Raw genomic sequence first — 25,937 nt, 5'->3', positions numbered from 1 at the left:
AATATGTCCTACTGGTCTGTCTGAAAAGTATTAAATGTCAATGGATTTTTTCCGACGCGACTGTACGTTCCAGAGTGCTGCGGGGTTTTGGGAGCAAGGCTGACTGCGAGCCATTTGTCTGCGCCCTGTCGGACAGTTTTTACAGGCATTTCCGTGACACGTCATAATCCAGAATGAAGCGGCTGCAGTGCTGCCTCGCCACAGTGTAACGAGGACCCAAAATTTTCTAGAAATGTTGAATAATGAAAATGGGTCGTACTCAAATTCAAATACCCCCTCCCCCACGCCATCAAAATCTCCCATCGCCGCAGCAATCTGGAATGAACAGTTGTGTCGAAAAAAATTGACATTACTTTCCGGACAGAGCATGTTTTACTCACTTAATAAAATTTATTATTTACTTTCCTGCACATATTGCGATAGTCGACATAATGATACAATCACTGCCAATTCGATCAGTAATTCACATGCTCATACCAGAAATTTAAAGTCTAACATCATTCTTCGACAACAATGTCAGTAGACAGCACACAATGTGTTTGAGCTGTTGAGTCGGGCTTAGTTTAAGTCTTAAATGAATTAATTGAAACCACGAATTATGTTCACTGTAATTCCACTAATTTTGATCTTGCTATTTGTCAAATACATTGACCAGCACAGCGGCTCTGGCCGCACCAGCTGGCAATGCGGCAGCACTGAAGTCATCACCTACCATACTATTTTATATAAAAAACATTGGAGTCGCAAACTGCAATGAAATTTTCTGCGGAGCAAAAATGGTATTCCAAAAACAAACAAACTATTGAACAACAAAGTGTTCCTGGATCAATTGAGCTTCAATTCATTATTCTTGTTCATTCAATAAATTGAATGCTTTTCAATTGAAGTCACTATATGGTAGGAAAACTTTTTTGGGTAGAATTTTTTCAATAAATCGTGACTTAATGGCGTGATCTAATGGTGCATGTTAATCTGACAATACATTGCAACTGAGAACAGAACTTAATCTTAATAAACAGAAGTGCAAGTGAATATCAATCTTCATTTTATTCATTTAATATTCTAGAGTTCATATCTGAGATATTTAATGAATGTAACTGAAATTGACATAATACTACACTTCATCAATAATACACTTCATCGAAGATTAATGCCCATATAATAATATGACTGTGTAATGGATACAGGATCACAGTGAAAATTACTTGGTAGATTTTTTACTTTTACAAAACAAATATGCAAAATGTCCAGCAGCAATAAAATTGGAGCAGCTAAGTGACGTTCAATTTAGTGCAAACTTGAGGTGAGCAAGAAAAAACTACAGATAGCTTACTTTAACTTAGTTTATTTTTGAAAAAGAAGTAAGTCAATTTCATATTTAAATACAAATAATCCACAAACACCTTACAATTTCAGCTTGGTTCTCCTCCAGTGTCTACGCTTAGCGTTGTACCTGTAACAGACCACAACAAAACCTTATGAAACAGAGATAAAAAAAATTAGACCGAGATTAGACTAGCAAGGGTTGGTACCGAAATCTTAAAATTTCAAGGGGGTTTAATGAAAATATTAAAATTATTGGATCTTACTTAAAAAGCTAATACTTTTTCTAAAGATCTAATATTTAACAATCATTACAATGATTTCAGAGATTACAGGAAACCAAACTTAATATTTACAAACAATTAGGTTCTTTAAAAAAAACATCTTATTTAATTAATTTTATTCAACAACTTTGAGTTGATTTGAATATTCAACAATAATTAGAAAAGTTATTGGACTTGAAGAAAGCTCATGCTTCTTTCGATAAAATGAATGACAAACCGTAAGTTATTAATATTATGTTTTCAGTTCGAAGAATAAATTTCAATTTCAGCATTGGTTGGAATGTCCCATCCTACTGTAGTAGATTGGTTAAGCTCTCATTGAAATTCTAATAATGGTCGCTTACTTCTCAGCTTACTAAGCCTATTTCTTATTTATGTAGATAAGTAATAGGCCTTAAGTCCAGGCAAAGAATGCACAGGCAAAGAATGCACAGAAAAGGGTACAGAGGAAAATGTTTGGAAGACAATTTTTGACCCCACAGTTATGTTTAGGGTAGTGAGGAGGTAAACATATCAAAAGTCCCCACCCCTACCCCGTGTGCTAAGGGTTTGGGGGTGGTTCAAAGGTACCATTTTTTGGTTTCTAGCATATAACTAAAAAACTGATGTTTGGGGGTGGTTCAAATGTACCATTTTTTGGTTTCTAGCATATAACTAAAAAACTATGTATCTCACGGACATGATTGTTAAATACAAAATTGAAGCTTACATAATTTCCTACAATATTCATCTCACAACATTTTCTATACCATCCCTAGTTTTCGAGATATCCGCTCTTGAAGGTGTGAAATTTTTGAAAAAACACGTTTGCTTCCAATTTTTTGTCACTTTTGGCTCTTGAAACTTTTTAAAAATTGATAGGAAAAATCCATGCTGATTATGAACTCATAGAGCATTGAATTATCTTCAATTTGATGGATTATTTCACACTTTTACAAATTTCCCTACACCCTTTGCAGCAGCTTTAGTGTTGATTGTGAAATCTCCATTTTTGCAACAATAGACTAATTATTGGCAAAGGAATTTGGAGTGAATGTTTCAAACACAATTTTTGACTTTGCAGTTTTGTTAAAACTAGTTAGAAGAACATATCAAAAGTCCCTATTCCTAAAGTACTGGCCACACCAACGTCTGCTAAAGGTAGCGAGCTCGCTCCCGCGGTGTTAGTTCAGGCCACACCAAAAAACGTCCGCTAGCGGTAGTTAGGTTTTGTTTTGATGAGTGTGGTTCTCTAGTAGTGGGGGAAGGCTGGCAACCACAGCGCGCTACCGAAGGCCAACTTTTAAAACTCGCTTTCCATTGTAATTCAATTGTGCAGGCCAGACCGAGCTCGCTACCTCGGCGGTAGTACCATCAGCAGACGTTTCAAAAGTTCGCCTGGCACGGCGAAGTGAAACTAGTTTGGTGTGGCCTGGGCTTAACTCATGTGCTAAGGGGATGAGGATGGTTCAAATGTTGCATTTTTCAGCATTTTTCTCCCACGCTCATATCTTGAGAACAATAGTTCAACCGAAATAACTAACAATTCAAAAATGAAGCTTGATAAATTCTCTACACTTTTTGTTCAGTGGAATTTTTAGATATTCCCAACAGTTCCCGAGATATTCGCTCTTGAAGTGTGTAATTGTTGGCTTTTATCCAATGTTTTGCTTTTTCATGGCTTATAACTCTCCAACCAATGCATCGTAAAAACTGATGCTTATCGTAGGTTTCTAGAGCATCACCTACTAACTAGTCCAAATTAAGCTGCAAAATCAAAAATTGTTTCAAGAAACCTCCATCAACGTCATTGTCAAACGCTCAATTGTTGCAGCCATGAAAATTTCACCCCCTACATTGAAGCTGCTATAACAATGAAAGGAAAACTTGGAATAGTGAAATAATATAGCATATCAAAGAAAAGTCAATGCTTTACAAACCTGTGATAAGCATCAGTTATTATGATGCATTGTTAGAGAGTTATGAGCCATGAAAGAGCAAAAAATTGCATAAAAACCTGTCATTTTAACAATTACACACCTTCAAGAGCGAATATCTTGGTAACTGTTTGGAATATCACAAAATTCCAGCGAACAAAAAGTGTAGAGAATTTATCAAGCATCATTTTTGAATTGTTAGTTATTTCGGTTGAACGTATTGTTCTCAAGATATGAGCGTAGGAGAAAAACGCTGAGAAATGCAACATTTAAACCACCCTCATCCCCTTAGCACATGAGTTAGGAATGGGGACTTTTGATATGTTCTTCTCCTAACTAGTCTTAACGAAACTGCAAAGTCAAAAATTGTGTTTAAAACATTCACTCCAAATTCCTCTGCCAATTGGTCTATTGTTGCAAAAATGGAGATTTCACAATCAACACTAAAGCTGCTGCAATAGGTGCAGGGAAAATTGTAAAAGTGTGAAATAATACATCAAATTGAAGAGAATTCAATGCTCTATGTGTTCATAGTCAGCAAGGATTTTTCCATCATTTTTTTTTAAAGTTGTAAGAGCAAAAATTGACAAAAAATTGGAAGCAAACTTGTTTTTCAAAAATTTCACACCTTCAATACCGGATATCTCGAAAACTAGGGAAGGTATAGAAATAGAATATTGTAGGAAATTATGTAAGCTTTAATTTTGTATATAACAATCATGTCCGTAAGATACATAGTTTTCTAGTTATATGCGAGAAACCATAAAATGGTACCTTTGAACCTAAGCACAGGGGGTAGGGGTGGGGACTTTTGATATGTTTACCTCCTTACTACCCTATAAAGATCTGCGGGGTCAAAAATTGTCTTCAAAGATTTCCCTCTATAACCTTTCTTTGACTGGACTACCTAGTGATATATCAAATAGAAAAATTAGACTAGTCACGGTTGTTTTTCAACAAGAATTTGTAATCACAAAGTACTGTGAGGCGACAATTCGAAACTATACATTATTAGCAGCTGTATTTAGAGCACACTGAGATTTCAGGATTGGCTGCCGGGCTGGCGACCCGAGTAAACACCAGCCAGACGCCAGAATCTGGTGAACTGACTGGCAACCCTATTATAATCAACGCAATTTTAGGTACTCGTTGCTGAACAAAATAACTGTATAGTCAACCCAATAACTGGTCTTGTAGTGAGTTCTAAACAGGTGAAAACACGACCGAAATATGTGGTCCGTAGTATAAACCTCTGATCTGTATAAGATAAGTTGTGACTTGGTAGGTAATTTCCGAAGAAATTACAGTGTTGCCAAATCGTGTAAAATTCCAACTTACTCAAATTTATATTTAACCTCAGAATTGGATGTAGAATATCAAACCCGATATCCCAGTATTGCTGAAAAAGTTTCAGGGTCGATGTTTAAAATGAAATTTAATTCTTTTGAATATCACTTCTCCCAGAATCATTACAACATTCTTAATTTAAAAATTAGATTTAAAATAACAGCAAGCTGAGAATAGAACAAGAGTAAAATAGAATAAAAACAAAATAAATTATATAAACTAACAAAAAAAGCGTTTTAACAATAGAAATATGTGTTTTTATTGAAAAAAAAAATCAAATTTATTTCTGAAACTACTTTCCAAGAGAAAATATGAGAGGTGGGAAAATATGCATTAAAAATATCTTAATATGGGTACAAACCATGCAATACAGAACAAAGAATCATGTGGGCAAAATATCAAACAACACATCTGTTAAGATCTAAAAACTGTGCGACATTCAATATTTTTAATTCTGTAAGGACACCAAATAATGAAATGTGCCCAAACATGCTACTAATGTAGAAAGAACTGTATTACATCAATATTAACCCAATTTATATCCGATGCGGCAGAACAATGCTTACAAATGTTAAATCAAAACTAATTTTATTTTAATCCCATTCTAAAAAGAAAAAACAATGATTTTTTTAATAATAATACCTAAGTTTAATTTGAAAATAGCACATTACTTTAATAAAATTTAATGTAGAGTATTATAATTACTGGGAGTAAAGATTTAAAAAAACCAATAAGTAATTACTACTTGAGGCTACTAAGAGTAATTTCATGCATGATAAGTATGCATGTTTTACATGGCACACACAATCATGTTCATCATGAATGTTTTGGAATCAGCGAGTGGCTTCAAACATAAAATAAACAACCAATGACGGTACATAAACCATTGGATAATTTAAGTAGTACAAAAATTATTCAACCTCAGAGGGCAGTTCATTCAATAGAGCAGCAAGGAAAAAACAGAGATACAAAACTTAACCTCAAAAAAGTAAGCTGTGGTGACAAAACAATTTATGTATAAATGTATGTCCAACAGTTAGTGGCCAGAGCCTAAAGTTGCAGACAAACCGAGTGTGATTTTTAATTGGATCACTGTCAAAAATTCTAATTAAATTTGATAGAAACATTATAGTTTACAATATGGACTACTAAAATATAGAAATGCATGGCGAAACTTAGAATTGAGGTTAGTTAGATAAACAGTACAAATAATAAGACCCAGAAACTATAAAATAATTGACAAATAAAAAGTATTAGGTTGTTAAATAGTAAGTTTAGAGAAGTGAATAATAGATAAATAGAAATCTTACCTAATGGTATTTCCAGTGCGCATTCTCACCCATTGTGGAATCGGCCGATTTTGCTTCAATTTCTTGGCAAGCTTCTGCTTGATTTTAAATGTCTTATGCGCCGACTGAAAAAAATCAAAAAAAATATGTTATTTAACTGGTAAACGTGTGAAAGATGAATATTATAAAATGGGATGACAACGGATGAAATAATACCTACCATTATGCAGCTCCGCAAGCACAGCTACAGAATGAAACGAAATGAAGGATAGTTGCCGGAAGGAGGATCGAGGAAATGAGGAATACGAAACGGATGTAGAAGAATGGCAGGTCCAAAAATATAATCATGAAGGCATAAGGCAGTATTTTTTCTCATTGTGGAATAATTGATTATTTTTGAATCAGAAATTTGAAGGATGAAAAAAAACAAAATCCAATATATATCCAAGAAGAGGAATATTGTCAATAGTGATAATTCGAATCCTTGATTTTATTTTTGAATTTCAATCAAGATGGCGTTGAAAAGATATCAAGATCAAAGAGTATTAATATAGGTTATGTTAGCTGTCAGTGTCAAAGTTGTGTTTTATCAATTTTTCAATCAAATTAGTTTTTTTTTCAATTGAAGTGATTGAATTTGTTTAAACAGAGTTTTTTTTACTTTTATATTATGTTCAAATACAATAATAGGTTTCTTAAATCAATAATTTCAATTGAATCAATCTTATAACTGGATTTGAGGAGGACTAATTCAACTGTTATTTTGGGATCTTATTTCCTGTTAGTATGGAAATAATTTTATCATCCACCAAAAATGGCAGAAAATAGTAACGTTCAGCTTTTTCCACCATGCGACATAAAATATGGTCAGCATAATTGTTGTCATTATTATATTCTGAAATAACAACAAACTTTTGTTAGTTTTGGTTTTCTACCATTCCTTGAAAAGTTTTAATTCTTACTACATTGGTAGTAGTTTAAAACTTGTCAGTCTCTTCAAAAATTTGATATAAAATTTGCACCTGATTTTAGGTCAGGGAGTAGAGTAACAGTTGTTGTTTCTATTTTTTATACCTTTTCAGGAAATCACACACCTAGCGACACATAACTAGAAATACCGTACGCCTTTGAAAGAATTTGCCGTTTTATATCTCAATGTTAAATCCACGCTATGCAACACTGCACGCTGTCCCGTTCACACCATTTTAGTGGAGCTTTTAATATTGTGAGATGTATTTCAAAGACGTATTCCTAGCTACACGTAGCTAGGTTTGTGACTACCTTATGCATATTAGCCCAACCTACCTATCAGCCCAACGCAGGACAGCGCCTATGTGAAGAGAGGTGGTTTTCCAGCGCTGGCCTTTGTTGGCCACTGCTCCGTTTTATTCCAAACGGAGTCAAGCCCAGCGTAGGCTGGGCCAAAGAAGGCCAGGGCTGGCAAACCATACTAATCAACGAATTTGTGCTGTTTTCTGTTTTGTCATCTGCCTTGCTGGTTTTTCGGTGTACTGTGTAATTGAGTTAAGAATTTTTAGTTGATTTTCTGTATTTTTTATGCGTAACTTTCTTATTGTGTCACTTCTACTAAATATTTTCAATTTTCAACTCTATTTTCAATTTGCTATTTTTAATGCGGCGCTCCTTCACAGTTGGTTACCACTGGCCTTGATTGTGCACGCAGTGTTGATGGCAAGATCCACGTGGCCAATCTTACCAGTCTGGGCCAATTGCGGACTTGGCATTAGGTTTAGCGACATCTTATGGAGTAGACCTGTTTGACAAAAATAGAGTATGTTTAATATCGTGTTAAATTTTCCATAACTTAGGGTATGATCACTTTGGATGTGTATATGTGTAATTTCACGCATGACCAAGCGCGCAGGTGAGAGAAAAAAATCTGGAAAGAGTGCACGCGAATGGAAATATAAATAGATGCATTTGTTGGTTGCGTTCAGTGTGAACAGCTATGGACAAGTCACAACGTTTTTTAATGGCTCTTTCCAGATTTTGTTTTTCGGCTAATGCATGATCTGACGTGGCCTTGTACATGCACTCATCTATTGTGATCATAATACCCTTAGTCTTTTACTCTTCATTCATATTTTCCCCGTTACCTTACAAATAATATATCATAAATTTCAATTTAGTTTTTCGAGTACATAACTATTTGTATTATTTACCAATCAAGTACCATAAAAGTTCACTAAGTACTGTTTTGCTCGGTCTTGTCATGTTATTGTCACTGTAGTTTATTTATACTATTTCAATTTTTAAACATACATTTTTATACCTTGACATCTATTTGTGTATGTTTGCAGCATGGTGTCCGACTTCTTCTACCCAAACATGGGTGGAGTTGAGGAGCATATATTCAATCTATCACAATGTCTCCTTCTTAGAGGACATAAAGTTATTGTCATGACACATGCTTATGAGGACCGTATTGGAGTTCGATATATGACTAATGGTCTCAAGGTATGGTCTTAATGTTTATGCGACTATAATTTCTCACATTTTTTTTGAAAAGGTTATTAGTTGTTGATTGAATACGAAATCACACAAAAATTTTTGCACTAACTGATAACGTTTCAACTTTAAACATGAATCCGAGCACGCCTGACAATTGAATACAACTCCTGATAATATTATTAATTTATTACAATGTATTTTTTGTATGACAAAGTCTAGAATAGTATTCACCTTCCATGGACTCATTATTTTTCAGTTTCACAAACCTGTAATCTGAATGAGAAATAAACATATATAATTGCACCTTGTAAGCCACAAATGACTTCAAAACATACAGATTATCAACTTAGAGTTTTGGGATACAGATTATCAACTTTGAATTTTAAACAGTATGAAATACACTCGAATATTGCATTGGGATTTTTTTTTTCTCAGCTTGGAAACAGAAAGCTAATAATTACAATCCAGCATACATTCGAGAATATTTAGATGAATATAACTTTTTGTTACATACTGTAATTTAAACTTTCAATTTTGAGAAAATTTATTAGCCTTAAATAACTTTACTTACTGGTAAATTTTGAAGTTACATTATCCTCAGGATTAAAACAGAATGTAATGGGTATCAGAGAATGTATCTGAATATTGAAAATACATTAATGATATTATATGGAAAATATTATGAATGTAAATGTCTCCGCTTCCTTTTTACCCTACTATTGTTGCTTCACTATGTGAGTACACATTTGAATTCGCCACTCCACCATGTTTTGACTCTTACAAGTTCTTCTTAGTTCTTCCATTGATTTATCCTGTCCTACCCAATTCAGATAGAGTTATTTTTAACGTCGTAATCTACAAATTAATATTTGATTAGATGTCACTCTCACCGTTGAAATTATTCTATGTGGGGAAAACTCCTGTATATTAGTGATATTTCTCCATCTAGCTGTTAACCCTGTTGTCAATATTTGCAGAAGTCTTCTGGGTGGTTTGCAGCATTTAACTCTGGATTTTCGTTTAATAATAATTATTTATTGATATTTTTTTCAAAGAAATGAATAAATCCATACAGTATTTTGATGAGAAAGTAACACTTTATTTCGACCAGGTGTATTATCTTCCGATGAAAACATTCTACAATCAGTGCGTACTGCCAACCTGCATCAGTGCTCTGCCCCTGATTCGCTACGTGTTCCTCAGAGAGCAAGTAACCATCGTTCATGGTCATTCGGCTTTCTCGGCGTTGGCTCACGAGGCTTCGATCATCGCTCGACTGCTTGGCATCAAGGTAACTAGTCTCATAATATAGTATATCAACCCTCTTTGAACAATTGAACCATTAAAGCACGCCTCAAACTTCAATTCAGTATGTAGATGGCAATATTATTCCTTACTTTGATTTCACTCTTGAAATTCCTATTGTTCTATAGTCACGTGTTTTTGTGTGAAAATCAGTATTAACTAATAAGAGTAACAATCCAGCTTATTCAAGATATCCTTTTCAAGAAATGTCAAGTCTCACTTTTAACTGACATGCGTCCTCTTCAATCTATTCCGACTTCAATGATGAATTGAATTTTACTTTTGTATTCAATGCTCCGTTTTAATTTTTTAACAATACACTGTAGAAGAGTATTATTGTAAAATAATATTGAATATTTTTATAAAAGTAATTCAACGGTTTTGTTTTTCCAGACCATTTTCACGGATCATTCCCTTTTTGGATTTGCTGATACATCGGCGATAATCACGAACAAACTGCTGGAACTTTCGTTAGCCGATTGTAATCACTGTATATGTGTATCACATATAGGGTAAGTACACATTAAATTCTCACAATAATATGACCACTATATAAACAATTCTCTCCTTGTATGGAATTAGAAATACTTCACTTCCGTGTATAAAAGATAGACCTTAGTTTGATAAGCTAAAAAGTATACTGATGTTCCTCTAATTTATAATTGAAACGAGCTCCGTCGATTCCGCATAGGTTTTGGTAGCTCCAAACTCCATGTCATTTCTGTTTTTCTCTCCCAATCGTTTTAATGAGTACATGTTATGAGATAATATAAGAATGAATAAAGGAATATCTTCACTAATTTACAAATTTTCAATTGAGCTTATACAGTACTATCTAAAATCAGAGAAACTTCTATAATATTGCTGTATATGTATTATGTGCTAAAATGTACAAAGTATGAAGTATTCTCAACATTTTTGTTCATGCTTGCATATTCGATGCTCATTTTGTTAGGTGGCTCTTCCTTGTTGTATAACCTAGTCCTATTTTGGTTTCTGAATAAATTCAATTCAGGTCTTTTTGTAAATGTATAGTGGTCATCGACGATTGAGATTCGAGATAGTTTAAAAGTGGATGTGTTATCTGCCGTTGCAGCAAAGAGAACACGGTACTGAGGGCTCGAGTCAATCATGAGCGGGTGTCTGTAATCCCAAATGCTGTTGACACAACCGTCTTCACTCCTCAGCCAGAAAACCGCAAAAAAGATGCAAGTATGAAACAAACATCAATTCTGTTTCAAGATACATATTATATCGTAAGATAACATAATATTGTAATTTACCATTTATGCTAAAAACTGATGTCGATCGTGATTTGTTTCATAACTGAAATTACCTCCACCCACCCGCATACTGTAACTGTAACTGTAATGTGTATTACTAATGAACTACCAACAACTGAAATACGGTATCTCACTTTGTAAATATGAAAAATAATTCCGAAACCAAAACAGATTTCTCAAGATTATATATCTTATTTTGACATTATATATAAACTAGCCGGCAGGCTAGCTTCGCTCGCCTGCATTTTCATTTGAGCTTGCTTCCTTCCGTCAAAAAGTATCCTTCTGATACAACATTTTTATACCTCAGCTAAACGTTTGTACCAAATTTGAATGAATATTTTCTATCAATTATTGAAAAAAGTGAGAAAACACAGAAAAACGCTCGAAAAGTGCCAATTCAGGGCGTATCTTTGACGAATTATTGAAGTTCTCACATCTCAAAATGTTTACACCCTTGCTGAACTTCTTTATCAAATTAAAACATGATCTGTCAATTAGTTCTTCATAATACCTAGAAAACGCAGGAAAGCGCTCAAAAACTGCCGATCTTTGGCGGAATTCACACGCTATTCCAGAACTCTTCCAAGACAATATTTTTATATCTCAGCTGAGCCTGTGTACCAAATTTGAACATTTTCTCTCAATTAGTTCTTGAAAAATGTGATAAACGCAAAAATAAGGCCATGGAACGCTAGGAAAACGCACTAAACCGCCTATCTTGGGCGTAACTTTGGCCTAGTTCTGAAGTCCTCTTAAGACAAAATTTCTAGACCCTTGCTGAACTTCTGTACCAAGTTTAAATATTTTTTTGCCAATTAGTTTTTGAAAACGCAGAAATCGCTTGAAAACAGATTTTTGGCGTATCTTTGAAAATATTTTCAAATCTGTTCTTAGTGCGCCTCTAGAACTAGAAGGCAAACTGGACAAACCTGCCAAATTTGAACGTATTTGTTCCAGTAGATTTTTAGCTCTGTTGATTATGAATGAATGAGTGTGTAAGTGAGTGAATGAATCAGTTCATTTCGCTTATATAGATTATACATCCCTCCATAATTTTCAAGAATTCTCTTATTAATTGATCTTAGAATTCATATGGTGGCATCTATTTTGTTCTGTTGATAACATTATTATTATTTGTAATGAGATTCCATTCGAATTCTCGTAGCCTATCTCAATTACTTGTAGGCTTCCCAGCCCAATAATAATCAATAAAATGGCAAAAACATGCCTCATGAATTAATAGACTTTTATGTTTATTGAATTTCAATTGTACTCTGTCACTTCATGAAGTTCATTCAACTTCTGACATGGACATCAAAGAACTAGTTAATCCCAGTGCAACGAAGAAAAAATAATTCATCCAAGTCCAAACTGATTCAGCTGAAATCGGCTTCGACCGTGAACATTTATAAAAATAAGACATAGTATTGTTTATTTTCCTTTAATTTATTTCCAATATGAATAAACCAATCTTATTTACTGAAAAATAATATTGTAATTTTTTACAGTTACTATTGTTGTCGTCAGTCGACTCGTTTACCGGAAGGGTATTGACCTGCTGGCCCAAATAATCGTAGACATCTGCCAAAAATATAAAACAGTAAGTCACATTTAACTTATTCCTCTTTTGAAATATGTGTAAGTTGTGATAATTCTGATTACTTACTTACTTACTTACTTACTCCCAGGGCAATCTATATCTAAGTTGACATTTGGCCGCACCAACAAACTGTCTCCATGTAGTTCGCTCCTCAGAATCTCTTTCTGTCGCTTCAAGTCTCTCCATGTCAGTCTTAACCTGTTGCCACCAACTCTGTCTGGGTCTCCCACGGGGTCTTCTTCCTAGAGTGTTGGGTGTTGAAACTTTTTTCAGCTTGGACTCTTTTCCTCTTCTGAGTATGTGCCCAGCCCATTGTAATCAGATAAAATACAGATTAAAATACATAATTCATACATAAGTAGAAAACAGTTAATTGGATTGATCTATTTGCAGCTAATGCTAAGCTATTATAAAATAATAATACACTTTTTTGTATGGAAAAATATTAAAAGCGCTTGACACTAAATTCAGTAGTAGCTTTTGAAATTATTATATTATGTAAATGCCCGTGCTTTACTTAGCTTTTGTACCATTTACATAGATATTTGTGCCATTCTAAATATTTATCAATAAAAAAACAGTTTTTATAGGTAATTCAATTAATTCCACTTCTAAACGTAACAAAAAAGTTTTTTACATACTTTCCTGTAACTGACATCTGATATTAAGCTACTGATAAATTTCCATTTGTAGATAAACCTATCTATTGGCCAATGTGAATCTATTACTAGAGGTCTTTTACTTAGGGTGATTAACATCCATCTACTATATGGGGTGAATCTATTACTAGAGGTTTTCTATTTAGGGTGATTATGATTGTGCATTGGGAAGAGATGGATTTCCCTAACTTGTGCTCTGGCAATGGGAGGAAAATTATAATGATATTGAAATGTAATCTTTCATATCACCATTCATCTTAGAACTCTTAACTCACAGTGTTGTTCAATGTGTGGTTCAGAAGTTGTCTGATGTTGAATAATGAGTATTTTCATGTACACACTCCTGTAAACTATGTGAGACATTCTCCACATTTCTCTGAAGCATTTCACATTTAACCATATACATTAGCAATCGACGTACTCTTGAAGGAAGCCTTGAATAAAATAATATAACAAGAAATTTGAGTGGTTCCTCATAAATGCTTTAGAGGAGTTAAGACATCTGACTCTGTTTACAGGAGTGTGTTGATAGAAATAGTCGCCATTCAATAGATGTAATTTTTTGTTCATAATCAATGTTTTTTCTGCTCTCCTTTTTTAGTAATACAACATCTAAGCTTCAGATTCAAGTAATAGAATTAGAGTTTGATTAAATAATGAGAAGCTGTCAGCTCTTTATGATTGTCCATAACTCTTCGTCCAACCCTGTATAAGCTATCTTTGTACCTTTTTAATTTGCATCTATGATAGCTTTGATGATTTATCAGCTATCTATTTATCTATCTTTTAAACCAATCTATTATTCATATAATCTTTGAGTTTCAGGCTGCTTTTTATCAGATGAGAGTCTATCAATTATCAATTCCTATCTCATGTTCACTATTTTAATATTTTGTAGATTGAGTTTGTGATTGGCGGGGATGGTAGCAAACGTGCATTATTGGAGGAGACGTGTGAACGTCATGGACTGACCTCTAGAGTTGAGATTCTAGGCAGTCTTGCTCACTCTCAAGTCCGCAACGTTCTAACAAGGGGCCACATATTCCTCAATACATCTTTGACTGAGGCTTATTGCATGGCTATTGTTGAAGCTGCATCTTGCGGGTAACTCATTATAACACATTTACATTTATATACTTACATTTTATAAGTAATATATTTATTATGTAATATAATAATCAATATTATGTTTTTCATCCATCTTCTTCTCAGTAATATAACATTTTTTGGTTTCTCGCATGAAACTCGAAAACTATGTATCCTAAGGACTTGACTGAACAAATTGAAGCTTACATAATTTCCTACAATATTAATCTCTCAACTTTTTTTGTATCTCCTCTAGTTCTCGAGATATCCGCTCTTGAAGGTGTGACATTTTTGAAAAAAACAGTTTTGTCAAAAAAGTTTTTCTATTTTTGCTCTCATAACTTCTTAAAAATTGATGGGAAAAATCCATATTGATTATCAGCTTATAGAGCATTAAATTATCTTCAATTTGATGTATAATTTCAAAACTTTTACGAATCTCCCTACTCCTTTTGCAGCAGCTGTAGTGTTGAGTGTGAAATCTCCATTTTTGCAACAACATACCAATTGACAAAGTAATTTGGAGGGAATGTTTTAAACAATTTTTTTGACTTTGCTGCTTTGTTGAGACTAGTTAGGAGAAGAACATATCAAAAATCCCCATTCCTAACTCATGTGCTAAGGGGATGAGGGTGGTTTAAAAGTTGCATTTTCCAGCGTTTTGCTTCCACGCTCATATCTTTAGAACAATGCGTTCAACCGACATAACTAACTATTCAAAATAGAAGCTTGATAAATTCTCTACACTTTTTGTTCAGTGGAATTTTGTGATATTCACAACAGTTCCCGAGATATTTGTTCTTGAAGGTGTGTAGTTGTTGAAATAACAGGTTTTTATCCAATGATTTGCTCTTTCAGGGCTTATAACTCTCCAACAATGCACATAAAAAAGTGATGATTATCGTAAGTTTGTAGAGCATTGAATTCTCCTTGAAATGATGTATTATTTCAACTATTCCAAGTTTTCCTTTCATTGTTATGGCAGCTACAATGTAGGGGATGAAATATTCATTGCTGCAACAATTGATCGTTCAACAATGGCATTTGAAGGGGGTGTCTGTGACATAATTTCTGACATCGCAGCTTGATTTGGACCAGTTAGTAGCTGCACATAGCAAACGTGCGAATCTTTATCCCCTCTGTTGAAGGTGTGGAACCGCTGAGTTGACACTTGTTGCAGCAATGAAAACTTCATCCCCTACATTGAATCTGCTATAACAATGAAAGGAAAACTTGGAATAGTTGAAATAATATAAAATTTCAAAGAAAATTCAATGCTCTACAAACTTACGATAATCATCACTTTTTTATGATGCATTGTTCGAGAGTTAAAAGCCCTGAAAGAGCAAAACATTGGATAAAAACCTGTTATTTTAACAATTACACACCTTCAAGAGCAAATATCTCGGGAACTGTTGTGAATATCACAAAATTCCACTGAACAAAAAGTGTAGAGAATGTATCAAGCTTCTATTTTGAATAGTTAGTTATGTCGGTTGAACGCATTGTTCTCAAGATATGAGCGTGGAAGCAAAACGCTGAATAATACAACTTTTCCTCATCCACCCTCATCCCTTGCCGGATCAGCTTGCCGGATCTGGAATCCGTTGCCTCCAAATGTGAAGAGTATTGGCGATCGAGCTCTGTTTGGCGTGGCAGTATTGAATTGGCTGGGATCTGGTGGCACAGATTAGGCTTGGGTCGGGTTCAGCTTTATTTTTATTGTCTATTTACATTGTATCAATCTACATGAATTCAACTCATTTTTACCTATTATGCAACTACAGATAAAAAATATTTCATCTTATATTATTTTATGATAATTATTATACTTTGTAAAATCTTTGTTTTGTGTGCATGTGTGAGTGAATGGCAACTTGATTGGATCTTCATTTCTGATAGGTTTTCCTATAGGATTTATCTAGTGAAATTTGAAATATTGTTTCCAATTGTATTAATAAATTAAGTTTAAAATTCTCTTTTATTATATTATGTTATTGTATTTTGATCAAGAGTTTTATTTACTTATATTAATCTTATGTAATCTTATTACATAATATGTAATCTATTTTTTCTGTTTTCTTATGTAAATTTGTCTTCTTTTGTAAAGGGTTGTGTGGCAGAGAGGACCAGGAGTCCTAACTCCGCCCTAATAAAGGCATATAATCAATCAATCACACATCCCCTTAGCACATGAGCTAGGAATAGGGACTTTTGATATGTTCTTCACCCAACTAGTCTCAACAAAGCTGCAAAGTCAAAAATTTTTTTTAAAATATTCCCTCCGAATTCCTTTGTCAATTGGTCTAAAGATATGAGCGTGGAAGCAATACGCTGGAAAATGCAACTTTTAAACCACCCTCATCCCCTTATCACATGAGTTAGGAATGGGGACTTTTGATATGTTCTTCTCCTAACTAGTCTCAACAAAGCGGCAAAGTCAAAAAATTTTGTTCAAAACATTCCCTCCAAATTCCTTTGTCAATTGGTCTATTGTTGCAAAAATGGAGATTTCACACTCAACACTACAGCTGCTCCAAAAGGTGTAGGGAAATTCGTAAAAGTGTGAAATTATACATCAAATTGGAGAGAATTCAATGCTCTATGAGTTCATAATCAGCATGGATCTGATAATCAATATGGATTTTTTCGATTTTCAAGAAGTTATAAGAGCAAAAATGAAAAAAATTGGTGGAAAAGTGTTTTTTTTTTTTTTCAAAAATGTCACACCTTCAAGAGCCGATATCTCGAAAACTAGAGGAGATATACAAAAGTTGAGAGATTAATATTGTAGGAAATTATGTAAGCTTCAATTTGTTATATAACAGTCAAGTCCTTAGGATACATAGTTATTGAGTTTCATGCGAGAAACCAAAAAATGGTACCTTTAAACCACCCCCACCCCCTTAGCACAGGGGCTAGTGGTGGGGACTTTTGGTATGTTCACCTCCTTACTGCCCTCAACAGAACTGCTGGGTCAAAAATTGTCTTCTCAACTTTTCCCTCTATAACCTTTCCTTGAATGGACTATAATAGTTGAATAAAATATGATTTGGAGTGGAAAAATAACACTGATGTTATAGGCAACATCTATTTCGTGCTGGTTTGTTGTATCAATCTGTAATAAGAGCTGAGTTTTTTATCTAGAAACAATTTTCATCTACAGTCTAACGTTTTCTCTTCCAAGTATATTAACCTAATCCAATTCTATCAATTATTTTAGAAAATTCGTATTTTTTAATTACTTTGAAGAATAGTAGGCTAACGTTCTATCTTATATTATCTTGAGATTTATTAACTAAAAATGTATTAAATTTATTGCACCTCATTCATAAATACGTAGAATCGTAATAAATTTATTCATAAATTCTTAATTCTTGCAGGCTACAGGTAGTCAGTACAAGAGTTGGCGGGATTCCTGAAGTTCTTCCACCTGAACTAATTTACTTGACTGAACCCAATGTTCCATGTAAGTTCATCCCTGGTTAGAATCAACCCTACCAATTAAATCTGATTCAATCATTGTTAGGCTAACATATATAGAAAATTATTGATAATTGAGTTGGGTAATTATGTAATCAATTGGATACCGTAATATCCGTTCTTATTAAATAAATCTATAATAATACATTAAACTCTTGAAATGTTCAGCTAATTTTGAAAAATAATGTATCAGTATAGTATAAAAAGTATGTATCTGTATCAATATCATCATCAAAATATGATGAGCGAGTGACTAACCTTAGTTCTATTAACAAATAACTATTAGATGGTAGTCTTTCATCATTTTCCCGTTGCAATGCACGAAGATTTGATATTGTTGATAAATCTCAAGTTACAATATTATCACGTCTCGAATAATATTATTTCACTCCAGAAACTATACAATACAATATACAAGAATCTTTGTGGATTTTTGGGAGAGATAGGTTTGAGTTTCAGTCAGTTTAACAAAATATTTATTAAAAAGTAAGAAAATACATCTCTGTTTACTTTTTCAGCTTTGTTAGCTGGCCTGGAGAAAGCAATAGCGGACTTGGAGAGTGGAATGGTAGTCTCTCCTATCGAATGTCATCTCAAGGTCAAAGCACTCTACAACTGGATGAATATCACTGAACGCACTGAGAAAGTTTACAATTTGGTCGTCGGAGAACCAGTCAAAGATTTAACTGCTCAACTACAGAGGTGCTTATGAGTTGAGTTTAAATTAAATTTATTTCGCATTTCCTTTTTGGATATATCGAGATTAAAATCGATGGGCTGAAGTCACTCGACAATATTACATAACTGAGCTACTATTCAGTAAGCAATTTACTCCCGAAAAGCTTGATAGCATGCTTTCTTCAGAAAAGTATTAGAAAGTATTTTGCCGATAATGCCCACATAATTCTGCTTGCGCTTGGGTGAGGAAATGTGATGATGAAACATCCATGACCCAGGTAAGATTTGAACCCACGATAGCAGACTGAAATTATTCAGATAATATTTGAAATCAAAAAAGTGATTTTTTGAATGGAAAATCATAGAAATTTTCAATTTTTGTATATTTTGAAAAGTAATATTGAATATTATTTTCAGTTACCTGTCACCTGATGGCAAAATGTCAACCGGCATGTTCCTGTTCACTGTGCTGATATGTTTCTTGTACCTCATGCTACGAGCTCTCGAATGGCTTGTACCACGAAATGTAAGTAAAATATCCATTGATTAATCGTAAATTAACCAACCATAAATTTTAATGGTCTACTCCTATTTATCAGACCATAAATATTATCTAGGCCTATACGAAATGAGTTCGATGGAAGTTTGGTGAAGTACATCATAATCCTAATTTTTCTACCGCACGGTACTTCATTCCGAATAGGAATTTCAAGAAAATATATATTTCTCAAATAACTTTACAACACCTATAGCGGCATTAACATGGATCAAGTTTTCTAGATGTAAGAATTCTTGAATAAAGAAACGACTAAAACTTGAATCCACTTGACCACAATGTAAACCCCTCTTCAAGTTGAATTAAGCTTTGTTGATTCAAAACTTGAATCTTCAAGTGTTTTTTTTATTCAAGTGAATGTTGAACATGTTTCACTTCTGCATTCAACTTAAAGGTTACAAACTAACCTACTAATGAGAAAATAATATATACAACAAGTCCAAGATCCAACTTAAACATATCCTCTTCTACTGCTGAATTTAAATTAAGAAAATATTTATTTTTAAGAGATTGATATTTTATTTCTCTTTCTATTATTATGTTCTATATATTTCTTTGATGAAGTTTGGTCAAAAAAGAAAATCAACTGAAACAATGTTCAGTCATTGCCATCTTTAGTGTAACTGTAGAATACAGTAACTATACAACTATAACTATGTTGATAACAAAAATCGTTTATTATTACTAAAACGTGTGTAAACGCTTTTGAAATTTTCTTAAATATCAGCTTAGTTATCGAACAAGACTTGCCTAATGTAAACGCACCTCAACCATATGCAAACCAGCAATGGTGTGTTCATTTAGCACATTATATACGATTTCGTATTAAGAATTATCTTGGATCCTCTTTATGAGCACACCTGACATTTTGATTTGGTGATAATATTGTGAGAGGATAATGCTTCCTTCAACATCAGATTTTGTCACATCAAGAGTAAGTCTAGACTTTGGAAATGGTTTGTTATGTGCCAGATGTCCTTGCCTTTGTACCAGCAACCAGCAATCCATGGCTATCAATCTCGATACCAATGCTATTTCATCATAATTATCTAATTATGGAGTGGCTACAGAATTTTTGAAAACTAAAGAATATCTTTAGGCCTTGTCATCATTCACAATTAGGGATCATTAGGCAATCATTCACTAAGTCATGTTATCGATTCAGCTGCTCCACTCATCTTAGACCGTTTTGTGGAAACTGCGTTGATATTATAAGTTGAGTAATTTGTATTTCAAAAGCGGTTTTCATCCATATCAAATTTGGGGTTTCCAGGAAATTGATTTGGCAAGAGATTTCAACAGACAAGAGAGGGAATCGCCAGCTCACAAGCGCAGACGCAGTGAATAATGAATAAACATTCATTGATTCATGATTCATCAAAGAAAAACGACATTCACAAAATTGGTGCCAAAGAATTGTCTTCTATGAAAACATTAGCATTTAAACTCTGTAATTAAGATCTTTTGTTAAGGAAATTGTATGAAAAAATCAATTGTTTATTACTTGTTCCTAATTTTGGAATTTTACTGTACAGATTTTAAATTTGTTACTGAAATACATTTTACCCATTTTGGTGGTCAATGTGGAAATTTTCATTCATATTTTATTCCTGGTTCCCAATCATAGAAATATTTTTTAGTGCAAATCATTATAATAAACTAGTTAATGAACACAATATATATATTGTGTTTATATTTATTCATCAATAAGAACTACATTTAATCAGTGGTATTATTTCAATAGATCAGCAAAGATAACATTGAAACGAGACATCGAGAGTAGGCCTACTCTATGTATGAAGTTTGATCAAGCAGATTTGTCGTTCAGGGCCTCCTATACAGACTCCAGAAGTATTCAAGTTAAAAGAACAGCATAAAAACTGCAAAGAGCAACATCATTGCTTGCTTCAAGTTATTTGTGATTGGTTTGATTGATTGATTTAAAACGAGTGGTTTCTGAGAGATGATTGAACTCATTGTGTTTCGAGCCTCTTGGAAGTGATATTGTATACTTTTTGTGTTTCGGTTATTACACCAGATATTACAAGATTATCACCAGATTTACAACAGATATTGTATACTAAACAACTTCCAACTTGGAGGAGTATGCGGTGCAGAGAAATGGAGGGAGATCAGCCAATTACAGTGATCAATAGCCATTGGAAGAAACGCAGTTGCCAATCAGACTCAGTGCTTTCAGAGAGGAAACTACGTATGCTTATAATGAGCAGTAGAACACTCACTAAAGAATACAGAACGATGTCCGCTTTAGCGCGGCAACATCGCCGCCGCTGTATCCCTACTTTTCTCTGCCCCGCTTATCCTCCAAGTCGAAAGTTGTTTTGTATGGACTATAGTGCAGGCTAATATATATGGTCTCCCGTTCAAGGGATGTACCAAGATGTATTTAAGGCAAGTTATTACATAAAACTCCAAGTCCTGGTAACACAAAAGTTTATTTAATGCTAACTGTGATTAAATAACAGATAAATGCCACGAGACAATTACCAAAAAGATGAAGAACAGGTCTGAGTCGCAGAGAGAAAAATTGTCCGAACCATTATGGGACCTGTAAGAGATTGTGAGGAATGGCGAAGAAGGAAAAACAGCGAGATAAGTGAATGCTTGAGAGAAGGGACATTGTACGATTTATCAAGTCACAGAGACTCAGGTGGCTGGGGCATGTCGAAAGGATGGAGAGCACAAGGTTGCCAAGAATTGTGTACAAGGAGCGGATATTTGCACGAAGAAAACGAGGCAGACCAAAGAAAAGATAGCTTGATGACGTGCAAGAAAATCTGCGTGTCATAGGAAGGAGAGAATGGAGAACAGGAGTGGCTGATAGGGATTGGTGGAGAAGCTTGGTGATGGAGCCAAGGTCCACGACGGACTGTAGTGCCGCATAGTAAAGTACAAAAAAAAATAAACGCCATGAGAACCAATCACAGAAGCCGAAGAATCTCTAATCATCACTTAATTATTATGGTTAGGTTAAATTTCATATTTTATTAATAATTGTGCAACCAGGCACTAATATGTTCAATATTATGATTAATAATAATGTTTCAATAGCTAACTTATCTTCCAATTTTTGGGGACACTAAGTACACTTGACAATTTCTAAGAAAAGTAATACTTATACAGGGTGATTCTTAATTATGGTGAAATAATTTAATACGTGATAGTAGAGGTGAAAATAATAAAAAAAGTTCTTATAAACATATATCCATAAACGCTTCATTAGCGAGCTATACAGAGTGAAAGATTTCGCCCGGAATTCAGTTCCTCTGGTGAAATACACCGATGCTGAATTGTTTGGGGACTAGTTTTTGAAAAACTTATGGTGGATTCATATGGAAAAATATCGGCAAAATTGGATAAAACTAGTCTGGAAGCTGTAGTGTGAGTAGTTTTTGAGAAAACAGTTGAAATATGCAAAAAATCTAAGTGGAAAAACACCGACTTCTTTTCGCAGATATTTTTCCATATGAATCCACCATAAGTTTTTCAAAAACTAGTCCCCAAACAATTCAGCATCGGTGTATTTCACCAGAGGAACTGAATTCCGGGCGAAATCTTTCACTCTGTATAGCTCGCTAATGAAGCGTTTATGGATATATGTTTATAAGAACTTTTTTTATTATTTCCACCTCTACTAACACGTATTAAATTATTTCACCATAATTAAGAATCACCCTGTATATGGACCTATATTATTAAAAGGGTATATTTCAAAGAAACAATAACATGAAAATCTGTCAGAGCTACTGTTCATAGATGTGAAAACTCGTGAACTCAGTCTTATATTTATAACTGCAATTTCTATTGAGTTTCAAAGTACTCTCGCCTTCTCTCTGATAAAGATATAAGTTGAAATCACAGATTCAACGCTGAAACGCTGATTCAAGTTCTTTCATGGATATTCCTAAATTTTAAAACAATATTTCGAGAGCCCCTACTCAATATTCAGGATTAAATTGATGAATATCTTGGGGACTAACGTGATATTAGAATAATTATTCATAGCAAATAAACAACATGAAGGACAAAAGGAAAATCTTAAATCAAATATATTATTTTGGTTTTAATATATAAATAATTTAATAAAATACAACAACCTCAAACAAACTCTGTGTTAGATTATATATTTCAATGAATTAATAACATTTTTATGAATCATGTAGCCTTTAAACAACAATAACCACAACCAACAATTTCATTTTCTAAAAACAAACTCTGTATTCAACTATTATAGACTTTTAAGATTAAGATAATTTGTCATAGAATGTATAAAACATGGCATAAGCTTGAAACACATTTAGATGATTCTATTTTTCCAAAGTTTGAAATCGTCGAATATTTGATAACATAATATACTATCCAATAACTTAATATTTGATAAGTTATGGATGATTTGAGCTCAGATTACAGTAGTAAAATACCTCTTTCAATGTAAAATTATTATAGTATCTCAGTCGTTATCGTCACTTGAAATTTCCAATTGATTAATACATACAATTTCACTCTTCAAATTTATCAATCAATAATATCAATCATATTCAATTGGCATAATATATGTATTCATTATCATAATATATTTATATTCATTAGCTTTCATTCAGTTGATCAGTTCTCATTACAAAAATAGCTTTCAAGATCCATTGAAAATCCAGCATTGCAATACATGAATGATGCGTGAGCACAACTATATGAGACATTCGTGTCAAATATAAAATAAGCTAAACATTTAAAAAACATGTTTATTGTATGTTATAATAGGCCTGTGAAAATGATAATTGAAACAAGTTCCACCATTTACTTCAATTTGAGTCTAATAGAATACATTATTTATAACAAGCTGCAAACAACACGAAGCTAATACATAATGAAAAACAAATTATGAATCAAGCCAATTGTTCAAAGTTAATATAGCGACTAATATCGTTATGTTTCCATTTTATGATTTGTATTCCAAATCACTTTTTCAATTATATCGTGGCAATTTCATTAAAACATTCAAGACTCCTTATCAACTTCATTGGATTGGTAACTCCAAATAATGAGTTATTTTGAAAATAGTTGAAATCTAAAATACATCCTTATTTGAGTGAATATTGATTTATCTTTGTTATTCAACTATATTTGGAAGGCGATTGATTGTAAAATCAGTATAAAAAATCAACCCTATACTACAGTACGGTATTGTTACAATAGCTATAGAAACAGAAATTGCAATGGTCCACCAACAAGTATATAGTTAATATATTTATACGAGATAAATAATATTGTAACAAAAATACATAAAGTAGAAGTAGACAATACATTTAAAAATAATTTAAAAAATTTCCAAAATTTCTCACTTCACTACTGATTTGTAAAGAGTTAAGTACAATCAAAAGAGAAAGGTATAAGAAGCGTTTCATAAAATAATTCCCATTTTTTATAATTCTGATTTAAATTGACTTTGCATACTCATTCCTGCATCTCTAGCATTCGTGTTCAAGTAGTTATTGGTTTAAGAAGTGGTTCCTATTGGGAATGGAAAGACTTCATTCGATGTTTAATTGTTTATATTCGAATATAAAAAGTTTATAAATAACTCATATAAAAACTGAGGTCATGAAAACTAATAGTCAAAAAACACCAGAAAACTAATACTGAGAGTCATGCAATCTGGATTTGAATTACAAAAAAAATATGTGCAGCAATGGGGTTGATTGGAAAATAAAAAAGAAATACAAAATGAGTGAGATTCACCCTAACGTTTCTCTTACAGTTAGTTTGAAATCAGATCATTGAGGAATAATATTTAGTTACTTTAAAAGACACAAAAATACATACTTTCAGAAAAGAAAAAATATAAAAAATGCTAATTACTACTACTGACAAGGAAGTGACTAGATAGTAAAATAGTTTGTAACACATCCTAATTATTCAAAATAATTTGCAGATTGAGTTCAGATGATGATTAAATAATAAAAATGTTTCTACTGGGTTAAGAAATGATTTTTGAAATAATTTGGAAAATGAATTATTTGGCGTGATAGGACGAGAGTACGTCAAATTATTAGAAGTGACTGAATGAGATGAATCACGAACGAGCTTCATGTCCTTTTCTGTAAAATGAAAGAAAAAATTAAAACATGTTGAGATGATCATAAATGAGAATTACATTGCAGAATGGTTTTAGTTCATAATTAATGTTATACATCAATTTGAAACTTGAGAAGTATGATTACATACCCATTTGTGAAACTTTGTGAAAATGAATAAAATTTGAGAAAAGTTGAAAATAAAACCTAAAAACGTAAAATATAGAGTTCAGTTTGTTGTAGAAATATTGATGGAAATATCTCATTACATTACAGAATACATGTATACTATTAATAATTTAAAGTATCGTATTAATATTCACATTCATTTATTCATCAATACAATTACAAATCATAATAAAGATATGACTGGTCGAGAGCAACAGGCCTGGCCCAAAACTCCAAAATTTCATGAATAGTAAACTTTCTAAAAGATAGGAAATAGGTAAGTATTGCAAAACAATAAAGATTTTGAGGTTTAGGTAGACTAAGGTAATTCCAGGAGAGATGCCCTACCAGGAGAGATGCCCTACCAGGAGAGTTTCTCATGGTAAGATGCTA

At 33.1% G+C, this 25,937-nt stretch overlaps 2 protein-coding genes across 4 annotated transcripts; one reads left to right on the top strand and one right to left on the bottom strand.

Annotated features, from left to right (window-relative positions):
- Positions 1 to 1,329: 1,329 nt before the first annotated feature.
- Positions 1,330 to 6,751, bottom strand: LOC111050047 (60S ribosomal protein L39). The gene is made up of 3 exons (XM_022336282.2): positions 6,380 to 6,751; positions 6,181 to 6,284; positions 1,330 to 1,453 (listed from the first exon to the last, which is right to left on the bottom strand). Exons 1-3 carry the CDS (start codon positions 6,380 to 6,382, stop codon positions 1,405 to 1,407), a joined length of 156 nt encoding a protein of 51 aa, XP_022191974.1. The 5' UTR covers positions 6,383 to 6,751; the 3' UTR covers positions 1,330 to 1,404.
- Positions 6,688 to 20,866, top strand: LOC111050051 (phosphatidylinositol N-acetylglucosaminyltransferase subunit A). 3 transcript variants are annotated; one of them, XM_022336285.2, is made up of 11 exons: positions 6,688 to 7,025; positions 8,481 to 8,637; positions 9,743 to 9,922; positions 10,330 to 10,448; positions 11,033 to 11,148; positions 12,731 to 12,822; positions 14,380 to 14,585; positions 17,951 to 18,036; positions 18,569 to 18,752; positions 19,146 to 19,254; positions 20,558 to 20,866. In XM_022336285.2, exons 1-11 carry the CDS (start codon positions 7,009 to 7,011, stop codon positions 20,630 to 20,632), a joined length of 1,341 nt encoding a protein of 446 aa, XP_022191977.2. In that variant the 5' UTR covers positions 6,688 to 7,008; the 3' UTR covers positions 20,633 to 20,866. The 3 variants fall into 3 exon arrangements, 2 of the variants coding, with proteins under 2 accessions (XP_022191977.2, XP_039279559.1); XR_005570749.1 differs by having other exon boundaries at positions 6,691 to 7,025; positions 18,569 to 18,762; XM_039423625.1 differs by lacking the exon at positions 6,688 to 7,025 and adding an exon at positions 7,814 to 7,951.
- The last annotated feature ends 5,071 nt before the right edge of the window (positions 20,867 to 25,937 follow it).

Source organism: Nilaparvata lugens, chromosome 3 (assembly GCF_014356525.2).
Source record: "Nilaparvata lugens isolate BPH chromosome 3, ASM1435652v1, whole genome shotgun sequence".
In the NCBI taxonomy this organism is placed as follows: Eukaryota; Metazoa; Arthropoda; class Insecta; order Hemiptera; family Delphacidae; genus Nilaparvata; species Nilaparvata lugens.
The sequence above is the reverse complement of the archived record's forward strand: the minus strand, read 5'-3'. Positions and strand labels throughout refer to the sequence as shown.

Excerpts from the sequence above, each read along its gene's own strand:
- LOC111050047 (XM_022336282.2), bottom strand. Across the intron at positions 1,454-6,180 it reads CGCACTGGAAATACCATTAG|GTACAACGCTAAGCGTAGAC; the intron begins GTAAGATTTCTA and ends GGTCTGTTACAG.
- LOC111050051 (XM_022336285.2), top strand. Across the intron at positions 11,149-12,730 it reads AAACCGCAAAAAAGATGCAA|TTACTATTGTTGTCGTCAGT; the intron begins GTATGAAACAAA and ends AATTTTTTACAG. Across the intron at positions 12,823-14,379 it reads TCTGCCAAAAATATAAAACA|ATTGAGTTTGTGATTGGCGG; the intron begins GTAAGTCACATT and ends AATATTTTGTAG.